The sequence below is a fragment of the Pangasianodon hypophthalmus genome, chromosome 5, assembly GCF_027358585.1.
Source record: "Pangasianodon hypophthalmus isolate fPanHyp1 chromosome 5, fPanHyp1.pri, whole genome shotgun sequence".
Classification (NCBI taxonomy): Eukaryota; Metazoa; Chordata; class Actinopteri; order Siluriformes; family Pangasiidae; genus Pangasianodon; species Pangasianodon hypophthalmus.
This window is the reverse complement of record NC_069714.1, coordinates 15,783,675-15,795,688: the sequence shown is the minus strand read 5'-3', so window position 1 is coordinate 15,795,688 and position 12,014 is coordinate 15,783,675. Positions and strand designations below refer to the sequence as shown.

General features: G+C 35.9%; 1 protein-coding gene across 1 annotated transcript; it reads left to right on the top strand.

Moving 5' to 3' along the window:
• Positions 1-212: 212 nt before the first annotated feature.
• On the top strand, positions 213-6,550 carry stx19 (syntaxin 19). Its single transcript, XM_026913001.3, has 2 exons — positions 213-568; positions 2,636-6,550. Exon 2 carries the CDS (start codon positions 2,687-2,689, stop codon positions 3,563-3,565), a length of 879 nt encoding a protein of 292 aa, XP_026768802.1. The 5' UTR covers positions 213-568; positions 2,636-2,686; the 3' UTR covers positions 3,566-6,550.
• Positions 6,551-12,014: the final 5,464 nt, after the last annotated feature.

Sequence of the window (12,014 nt, the reverse complement as noted above, 5' to 3'; positions counted from 1 at the left end):
GCTTAATTTTATTTACTTACAGTAATACAGAAATCAGTGGAAGTACCTCACAAAGTTATAGTATAACTCTGTGTGTGTGTGTGTGTGTGTGCGTGTGTGTGTGTGTGCGTGTGTTATGTGGCTGTTAGGGAATACTCCAACAGCTATTTCCAGCAGCCTCTAGGAATTCTGATTACGCTGTCAGAAGTAATCAGATCAGTTCAATGAGCTTTTTGTTGTCTTAAATGACATTATGCCCAGGAACTGTGCTCAGGCACTGCATGTGTTCTTTCAGTGCTGTGCTTATTCACGTCACTCCTCCTTTTTCAGACAGCCTAAAATCTTCACTCTCTATTGGTCAAAGTTCTAACTGTAACAGTAGGTGTGGTTGGAAACTAGCTCTACCAGAATTCCCAGGAGTCTGGACTGTGTAACTGAGACTAGCAGAAGCTGAGGGAGTTTTATTCCTGGCAGTTGCTTTAAAGCCTGGCTGATGTGGAGAATACCTCTGAGGAACCAAGATAGTGTCTTCTCTCTATGGGCTCATGATGCAGCGTCATTCAACCCTCCTGGGACTAAAACATAAGAGGTAAGCTGGGAGAGGAAAATATCACATTTATATACTACATATTTCCAAATACAGTTAGTACTTATTCTCAGATGGATTGAAGGTAGGAAATATTCCTTTCAGGACACATACATGGATGGATAAACATTGTGCATGGTAAATATAATTATATAAATATGACACAATAACATTACTATTTATTTTGGCTGAAAATGTTTGCATATGGATAAAGGCTATGGAAACAGATTTTTATCTAAGCTTTTTTTGGCATTCAGGATACAATACCAGACAAACTAACATGTCCAAGAGCATCACATCCTTTTCTACCTGTGAGAAACTATTGGCCATGTTGGTGTAAATTACATGTTATAGTAGCTACACACATTGTAGGACCATTTCTTGATTAATCACATCATAATTTTGGATAAGAAAGTATACTAAGTAAATCAAAGAAGCCATTTGTCATAAGAGTATGTATATATATATATATATATATATATATATATATATATATATATATATATATATATAATTATGTATATGGCTTGAGCATAAAAACATAAACACCTATTCATTTTATGCATTTTATTTAGGATTTAAATATATTTCGCTAATGTGTAACTCATGTTTGTTCTGAAAGACACACATTTTAACCGACCAGTGTAAAGCTGAGATACACTGTCAACAATATACAGATATAGACAATTATTTTGTTACTCTACGTCTGATTTTTAAGTATCTGGAGGTTTTTCTTTCAGCTAATATTTTTGACTTTTGCTTACCATATTTCTACAAATTGTTTAATTTCTACTATGTTTTATGCTTACATATTATATTTATTAAGGCACTAGGTATTACTAGGTAACAGCTAGCTATTAGCATTTGTATCATCAGAGTTATTATTGTGCTAGCTATCATTTGAGAGTTTAGGAATAAAGCTACTGTTAGTTAGCCTTAGCTAATATTTTTCCACATTCCCTGGTTTGCTAATATTTTTCCACATTCCCTGGTTTGCTAATATTTTTCCACATTCCCTGGTTTGCTAATATTTTTCCACATTCCCTGGTTTGTTGGTGAAAGAGACACTAATTTACCATCGGTATCTAAAAAACTAAAAGTGTGTGACTTAAAGATGGAAGCTTTTTTTCTTTTGGGAATCTTTCTTGTACTTTCACACTCTTAGTACATTTAAGACATTATAATTTACTACTTTAACTTAAGTGAAGCTGTAATTTAGCTTTTAATGAGGATTTCTTTAGATAAATAGCCTAATTGCATATTTACTTGAGTAAAGAATTTCAGTACTTTTACCACCTTTGACAAAAGGATGCTTTGTGTAAACGTTTATAGTGAATTTAATCAGAACAAATTAAAACCGAACATGAAACATTTTGTAAGCGGAGATCTCTCACACAGGAACAGGGTGCAGTGAGAACAAAACAAAGTCCAGGTTTATGTTTAGAAGCCTTCCTTCTAAGGTAGTTATAGGAGTCACACACATACAGGAAAGGTATTAGCAGTCTTCACTGTTTAAAATCCATCTAGTAAGTGAATATCCACCAGTACTCTGTTTAATATCACGCAGAGATATTGTGCAACATGTTTACTGTAAGTAAGAAATACTATTAGCAATGAATTCTATTTCTTTCCACTGAAAATACACAGGTCAGTGTAGAAAAAAATAAATCCCAGTGAAGTTTGTCTTGGGTAAAAAAAAAAAAAAAACCTTAAACATGACTGCATCTCGCATGGAGATCTTTTTCTATCAGCAGAACTAAAAATTCAGAAATGTCTCCTAAACTATTGTATACAAATGTGTAATGATGGTGCGTACACACTATGGTCACCAGAATCAACAGCTTTGAGTAAAAGGAAAATCTTTGATTGCATAATGAGGAAAAAACAAAAAAACAAGCCATTTTGTATCATGGGACTACAGCTTATACAATGAATGGCCTTTGTGTAAACCCACCTTCAATATTTACACAGTACAATATTTGCTTACCCCTATCATATATATGTTGAAAATGATGTCAGTAGGAACATATTTTTCACTGACTTCTTCTTTGACTTGTTCTTCAATTACAGAACACCAACACCACCTATTATCTCCAAAGTCTTCCTCTCTGAGCTTTAGTCATGAAGGATCGCTTAGAAGAGCTGCGTCTGCAGATCAAAGCAAATCAGCAACTTCAAGAAGGTAATTCCTTCACCCAAGATGAGGATGAAGAGCCAATGTCCTTCATTGGCCGCTGGCCACAAGCTGAGACTGAGCCTGTGCTGGAGAACTTCCTGGATGAGGCCAAACGTGTCCGTGACAGCCTTGAAGAGCTGGAGGCTGAGGTTAAGAAGTTCAGTCAGCAGCAGAGAAACCTCGTGGCCACCATGCGGCGTCTCAGCGTCATGAAAAAAGAGAGCAGCCTCACTCGGGACATCAAGCTGCAGGCTGAGAGCTTGCGTAAGAAGCTTGATGCCCTCTCAAAGCAGGCGAAGCTCACTGAGACTGAACTGGGAGCGTCAGCTGCCACAGCCCGGATCCAACGTGCCCAGCATGATGCGCTCTTCCGTCGGTTCCAGGAGGTCATGCGTCAGTACAATGACTCACTCCTGAGCAAGCAAGACAAATGCAAGCAGTTCATCATCAGGCAGCTGGAGATCTCTGGCCGAGAGGTTTCAGAGGAAGAAGTGGAAAACATGGTGGAGCAGGGTAAGTGGGATGTTTTCAACGAGAACATCCTGGTGGATGTCAAGATCACTCGCACACAGTTATCTGAGATAGAGCAGCGCCATAAAGAACTGCTCACCCTTGAGAGCAACATGAAGGACCTGAGAGAACTCTTTCTAGATGTGTTCATGCTTGTGGAAGAGCAAGGAGTGCAAATTGACAATATCCAGGCCAATGTTGAAAAGACTGTGGACTATGTGATGGTTTGTAATGAGAAATTCAAAATGGCTTCCAGATATAGGAAGAAGAACCCTTTAAGAAGACTGTGTTGCTGCTGCTGCCCATGGGCATAAAGCAGGACATACTGTATTGTATGAAGGGCTTAGGTTGTGAAAACAGAGAGAGAACTTGTGGAATGTATAAAAGCATGGACAATGTCTGTGATAAAAGCAAAACCCTAGCTCAATTTATGACATTTCTGTAGAGTCAAGACACCAGACTTGTGATATGTAGCTACTAATGACCCAAAGGCTCATGTTTAATTATAGTTATGTAGAAAACAATTTATTTATGTATGACAGTGAAGTATTTTATTTCTACACTACACTATCTTTTTTTTAAAATTTTTTTTAAAAATTTTTTACTATGGCCAACCCCATTTCATTTCGAGTTTTAATTTAAATACATAGTGTGTACATAAATGCATATCATGAGTGTGGTTTCTGAATTCATTCAAAAAGAAGATGTCTTATGATGTCACTAAGTTATGTGACACAGAACATTAACATAAATAGAATAATAATTTATATAATTTATATAATTTCTAGGACAGTGTAACAGGTTATGATATAATGTTTACAGGGTATGCTATCCAGGTTATGCTATAATTTTCCTAAATGCCACAGTGTTGTTAAACCTGATTGTTCTGCACAATATCAGCATTCATACTGTAAATACAAATCTATATTTGTAAACAGTAAAATCTCCATTATTCATTTAGATGAATGGAGTGAAAGTGTTATGTCAGATGACAGATGACATATTGAGGAAGAAAACACTGAGAAATAGGGATCTGGGTGTGTCTCATGAGCTGCTTAACACTTATCCAGAACAATACTGTACCAAAGAAATGGTATAAAGACGGCGCTACCATATTTACAGAAAAAACCTTTTATGTTAATTTTGATTTTACAAGTAAGTCCTCAATTAATAGTTAATCAGGTTTTCAAAAATGAACTGGACCATAATCTATCAGCAGTAAGTGGACTTTATGGGGTTTCTTTATGTGAACTTTTGTTTAGCAAGCTATTCTTTTGGCTCTTTTGTAGTCGCCATTGTTTTTTTTTTTTTTCCATTGGCTCAACTCCTGGGATAGGATATCCAGAATCAGTAACAGTAGCAGTAATCTGCCACCTATTGTTACAGATATGAAGTACAATAGGATATACTGAGCCCTTCTTTAGCAGTTTTCAATAAGATATTTGACTGGGAAAAGGCATTTACAGTGAGGGGAAATAAGTATTCGGATACTTTAAAAAAAATTAATATACTTCCAGTGCACATATCCACATTAAATCTACTTTAAAATTACACACATAATATAATTTTACTTTGTATGTAAATATGTAAATAAGTATGTACAGTATTCATAAGCATAAAAATACACACACACCACACACACCACACACACATAAAAATCAAGTTCTAGATATAAATGCTGCAAAGATTTCCTTATGCAAGATATTGCCATGGGTTAGGAAGTAAAGGAGCTTCCTAATGTTCTCATGGACAACATTATTATAACATTATTAAACAACATTTGAACTAAAGAAAGCAACTGAGCCATAGCAAAGACATTAAACATCTCTGACATACAACTGGATTAATAATATGCAGGTGGAAAGTTCATGGAACCACAATTAATCGTCCCCTGGACAGGTGCACCACACAACATTGTACAAAGCACTCTCAGACCAATTATAAAGTAAGAGAGAAGACAGCAATTACTTGAAAAGAGTTGCATGACAGCCTGAAAGCAGTAGGAGCAACAGTTACACAGAGAACTATAAGCAATGAACTGCACCACAATCATCTCCATTCCTACAGCCTACCTCACCCAAAACCTTTCAACAAGACATTGACCCCAACCATACAGCCAAAATAACTGAAGAAAGCCTTGCATGGCCTAGCCAATCTCCCAATTTGAATCTCGCTGAAAATTTATGAAGGATAAAATGTATTAAATTGTAAGGTCATCAGTGGGACCCTGATAATCCTGGGGAATTAAAGATGATTTGCCAAGAAGAATGGGTCAAACCAAAATGCTGCAAAAAGCTACCTATTTCTTACCATAGGCATCTCAAAGCTGTAATTGCCAACAACATAATGAGTAATGATGTTGTGAATATGTGGTGTCCGAATACTTTCAATTTCGTTTTTTTAAACATATCTTTGATATGCTCATGAATACATACGTTTTTGTTCATATTTATAAGTACATAGACAAAATACATTATGTGTCTAAATTTAAAGTGGATATATGCACTAGAAGTATATTAAATAACAAAATCAATAGTCAACGAATACTTATTTCTCCTCACATACACCATTCATTGTCTATATTTATAGCAGCAATTAAAGCAAATATTCCAGAAAATTATTTTTTTTACTACTATGTTTGACTGAGATCTTCCTCTTCAATAAATAATTTTTTCATGCATGATATAATACTTGTACTGCCTGCTGTGTACAAAAAGATCCCTAGCCAGTGCACCTCTATGTAAATTAGTGCCATATGAGATGTCATTTAAATGTTATCAGATGCCATTTAACACTGAACAAGCAAGTCAGCCATAGTGATTGGAATAGGAACCAGTCAAAAATCACATAAACTCCAGTAAATAAAATGAGTAATACAGACAATCACTGTGCCAAGTCAGTGTGGAGCCTTAAGCTATATGAAAGATGTGAAAGAGATTTGAAGTATCTGCAGCTGACGTTAGCCAGCAGACACATCTATGTGTGTTTTACGAGTTCAGTTTACAAGTGACTGTCAAAGTAACACTGACACACACTGGAAACTGAATACAGTGTGCCATAAATCATCACCTGATTCAAAGAGATTACAGGATTCCTGTATAAACCGCCTGCCAGTGTGAACGCTTGCCCCAATAAAGCCACTGTATTCAGCCTGTCAGAAAGGATAAGCAGGTGAGATACAGCAGAGAACTGGTAACTGAAAGCTTCCCGTTTCTCAGCCAGCTCTAAAGCAGTTTACCTTAATGCATAGACAAAGCTACTGACAAACAAATCCGATAATCCGAAAGTTAGATGTACAATTCCAACAAACCTAAATAAAGCTTTTATAACAAAATGATCATTTTACTTCTCTTATTTCACGCTATCACATCTAACTATTATTTTTTTCTATACAGTGATGCCACTTTTCTACCCACCGTGATACTGTTCATTTGGGAAACTTTCCCATTCTTCTACTAAAACAATTGTTGAACATGAAGCACATAATTTTTTCTTTAAATTATACACAATATTTTTTTTAAAGCTATTTTTAACTGTCACCATCTTCTTTTACATTTCATCTTGAAGACAGTACCAACACAGTACCAAAAAAGATTTATATGCCATCATTTCTATACAGTCGTGTACAAAAGGGTCCAAAATTGTACAGTGTTTTATTAATCTACTGACACTCGCATTACGTAGTCCCCTAAAGTCCTCTAATTTGCACAACACAGAATGTTCCACTCCCAGTGTAAAGGTGTAATTTTTTCAAAGTATCAGTAGGTGTCACAACAGGAAAACATGTGAGTTTCCACCAGGCTCTGTTACTGCACAGATGTTTTCTCTTTATGTTAAGAAAAAAGGTTTAGCAGAATTCCTTAAATTAATGTTACATTAACATAAATATTACTACTACTACTACTACTACTACTACTACTACTACTAATAATAATAATTAATTTGAATGATATGAATGGTTTTATTTAATTTTATTAATTGTTAATGTGTAATTTACATATCATTCAAATTACATGTTGTGCTGAAATTACCTGATGTTATTGTAAATAGTAAAACACAGTAAAAACTGTTATAATAAATGCCATAAATGTAAATGTAAATGTTATAATAACATAAAGGCTCTTAATAGTTATTTTGACAAAAAAAAAAAATTGACAGAGTCTAAAATCTGTAAAAATGACATATAAGCATTTTTAATATATATATATTTTTTGAGATAAAGTTAAATTAGGGTGAATTATTGTTCACATATACCACAAACTCTTGTTATCAAGACAGTTGGAGTTCCAGAAGACTGAAAGGTTAAAGAACACAAGAATTGAAAGTTTAAAAACCACTACAGTTAAAAGCTAACATCAAGCTATTGATGTTTTGTTTTTCTTTATATAATTTCATTTAAACTATACCTCAAAAATATTATCAAGCCACCCACAGTAAAAAAGAGACTACAAACCACAATTATATTTGCTCAATTGGATAACTCCTTTTGACTTTGTTATACAATCAGAAGGAGTGGGGAGAGTGCACTCAGCACTATTTTTGCTAACATAATCAAAATAGAAATCTTGTATTTTTTTCTTCTAAACCTACAGCCTAATTGTCCTTGTAAGAGGACAGTAACGTTCAGTGTTCTTTTTGTATTCTCTGTAATACCGGAAGAAGAGAAGAGAAAAAATATATATGATTGTGTACTTCATAAAATGGTGGTTGGCTCTTGCAATCCAATTATAACAGAGACGTGACCCATGCTGTGGCATAAAGTATACATTACATTCGTAATCCTCATCTCAGAAGACCAAGATTGCTAAGCATCATCACAGGACAGAATTACAGAGCTAACTAACCGTTCTCAGAAGCAGGAAGCTTAAAGGTCAAGTATAAACCTTCATTCTGAATTATGGAGTGCATGTAGTGCTTCCTCTCTGATTCACTCTTTAACAAAGCACAGCAGAGGATTAATAAACTTTTCACAATCTGACCACAGTGGTATGGAATGAATGTGGTTCTTTGTTGTCAGCCCAATCTGTAATACCCTGGCTGGGAATGTGAAGGCCTGACGTAGTTCATCAGGCAGATGTTGTTGTACCTGGAAGAGGACTGGAGGAGTTTTACACCAGGCCCTGAAACACACACTGGAGCTCCAGCTGGTCAGGCTGATTTACTGGGATCTGTGACACCCATGATCTGAACCATGACTATTTGGGAATGCTGTAATATCCAGATTTCTCTGGGCTTAGCTCTCATTATCTGAATGAGGCACCAGAGAGAACTGTATGTGATCATTAATGAGTCAGTTTGGAATTAAATCGTTTAGCAGGTGTCACTCAGCAAGTACTTTCCTAGAATATGAAAGTTTGCAGTAATTTGGGTTTTAAAATCATGTGGGGAAATAAAATATACGATATTCACACACTTGCTTTAATTATATGGGTGGTGGCCTGGGAAAACCTTTCACATGGTCAAACTTTGCCATTTTCTATTATAATATACAGTAGTTCTGAAACAATAGGTTTACCTGAACTGAAATTGGTGTCTTAATTGCACATTTGCAAATTGCACATCTGGTCTCAAGCAGAAATAAAGTTCTAGCATTTTAAAGTTTGGAAACCCCAAAAGTTAGAAAACTGCACTTAAAGATTTCATTCCATCTATTTATGGAAAAACATTACTGACAAATTGTAAAAAACTAAACAGTAACTTTACAATGGGAAATGAGGTGGGAAAATCAAAATGATTCATTCAATCAGTTCTGTTCTGTTGACTAAAATTCTTGTTATTAATGTCTGTTTTGAGGATGATGTGATGGTGCAGGAGCATGGTTGACATTTTAACAGTTAGCATCTGAACATACACTGATTTGATTAGGCTTATGTCTGTTTTGCTATGCCACGTAGCTGTCCAAAGACTTGATCAAACTTTAAGAAAATCACACTTACCTAGCAAGGTTTTAGACATCTTTATGCAGACTGACTGCCTTTACCATGGTGTTACACTGTCTCCTCACAGAACATGAGGTTCTAAGCAAGACAGCCAAGGCAAGGTTGTAAAGTAGCCTTAATAAAAACATTTTTATATTGTTCTGGCAAAAGTATATTACTGTCATTAAAACTCAATTTTGGCTCACAAGTGGTGCAACAGAGAAGTGTTATATGTTATAGTGCTGTATCACTGGGAGATTCTGCTAGTTTGAATACCCCCCCAAAAAAAAAATTTAAAAAAATGCTACGACCATCTGTGGCTAGGAAATTGGGGAGAAACATTGGCCATTCTCTCTGGGTAGGAGGGATGGCATACTCTTTCTCCTCTGTCAATCTCAGCGACATCATCTGTGAGCCCAGGAATGCAGAAGAGGGTATATAAGTCTTTCCTCCTTTTGTGTTACACTGCCATGTGCCACAGCATGAGCAGCAGTTCAGAAATATGCAGTTTGCTGGCTTCACAGGTCTCAAAGGAAGCACATGTTAGGAAATAACAGGTGACCAAATTGGGGAGAAAAATGGAGAATAATTGAAAAAAAAGTCTGCATATTTTTTTTTTGCTGTTATGCATAAATGTTGGAAATGTTGAATGTAAATGTATGACTTTCTTTTGATAAAATTTTTGCACCAGGCATGTGAAGTTACATTGCCTGGGCTTGATAACACGCCACAGGAAAAGGATGTGAAAAATGAAAATCTCTGTTACAACATATTACTGATGCATGAAATGAACTTTCATAAGTAATATTCATTGACATTGCAATTCTGTCTGGGAATTAAACAATAAACAGTTCGAACAAGATGACACATGGTATAAAGTTGCTAGAATAGATTGTAACATTATAAGTTTATAAGGCAAGGAAATTAAGAGATGTGCTTTGGTGAAGAGCTTGTGCATTAGAAATCCCATCTGTTGATGAAAAGGAGAGAGAGTAATGCTTTCTGAGGGGAAAGAGCGGCCACAGTGAAGCTGACTCTTTTCCCTGCAAACAGTGACGCATCAGATCACTGCCACATTGCCAAACCGGGGAGACAGTAAGAACGCTGAAATGACACCACAGTTTGACAACTTCCTTATCTATGAATGAATATCAGGAATAACAATGAGCTGCACACTGCGTTTCAGAGGATTGTTGAGGCTGAAGTGGTTTCTGGAACATCTCACACACAGCTACAGAAAAGTGCCTAGGATTTTCGGCCACTCAACAACAAGTTTTTTTCAATATTCTACAGGCATTGATCCAATTTACATAAATAAGCAGAGCTGTCCAAGAATTAGCCTTCGTTTTAAAGGCAATCAACTTTACATTTTAATGGTGATTTATATTTGGTCTATAAATCACCATTAAAAATGTCAGATTGCTAAATAACCCATCATGAATAATACGTAGTGAAAACTTTAGTAGTCCTTTAAGCAGTCTGCTGGATTAGTCACATTTTGTCCTCTCGCTTTCCCATGCTCTTCCGCTGTTCTTCCAGAAAGGTCAGGATCTGCTAAAATGCATCTCTAGCTCTGTTTCCCTCTGTCTGAGGGCAATGAGATGCACAAGGGTGCTGTTACGACTGGCCAGGTCTGGAAGAGTGATGGAGTGATGGTCTGGCTTCCGCACTGAAACTGATACTCATGAATTCCAAGTTGCAGTCTGAAGACCCGCGCTGTGACATTTTGATGTCACAGCTGCCACAGTTGTACTTCTTGAATTTCTTATTCAAGCAACTCCCATACATATTGGCTATAAATATGTTAAAATTCCTGCAGCTGTTTTTCAGCAACATTTTTCTCAAAACCCTTTTTTTAAAGTTTTTTTTCACAAATACAGCTTTTGGCGCATTGAATGGTCAGCAAGTATGTTGGGTGAAACATACCTCATTTTGTAATCTCTTGTATAGTAGTATTTTTATAATAATCATTTGTATGAAGTAAATATTGTCATGACTTTAACCCCCCTTTTTTTTGCTAAAAATTATTTTAATTTGTTGATAACTAATTATTTTTGTCTGTTAAAATGTGGGAATAATTAAAGAAAATAAGAGGTATTGCTACAGGAAAATAAACAATAGTAACACCACTATAAAGTTGATTATTTTCCAATAACAGGGCATCCTGAAGTGGTTTATTACTCTTATACCACAGCAATGTGCCAACAATTTGTTGTAATGTCAGAAAGTGCTGACACTGGAGGCTCCTTCCAAAAATGCTAAATAAACATCTCCTCACAGAAAACTGATCACCAATCATCAACATTTATCACACCACATTTGTGTAAAATTCTGTTTATGTGGAGTGTCTGCCATGCCTGTAGCCAATAACATATTAAAATGATCACATTAATATGAACCCTGTATCCAGAACTGCTGTCAGCGCTGCTGTTATAGAAACTTAATCAACACTTTCTGACCAATCATAATGAAGAATTCAATAGTGCTGTGGTATAGTATGCAGTAGAGCACTCTCTTGTAGAACTACAGGGTAATATTGCAGTAATTTTATTAATGAATATTACAGCATTTAGTTTTATCAGAGGAAAGGATGTCATGTGTATGTGAAAACTGGATGGGACTGATCATGAGAAAAGAATTAAAGAAATACACAACAGCACACAGAAATAAACAATGACAGCAAGAGCTGTGGGATCCTCTGTGGTAGCTTTTGAAAGGCTTTTGTTTCTCTGAGCTTCTTCTCTGGAGGTGACAGACAGACAGTGACAGACAGACAGACACACAGACAGCACTCAGCCTCCTGTCCCAGTAGCACCAGGCCTTCACCTTCACCAACCCTACAAAT

What these genes read in the sequence shown, in the direction of transcription:
- stx19 (XM_026913001.3), top strand. Translation starts at nt 2,687, where the DNA reads ATGAAGGATCGCTTAGAAGAGCTGCGTCTGCAGATCAAAGCAAATCAG.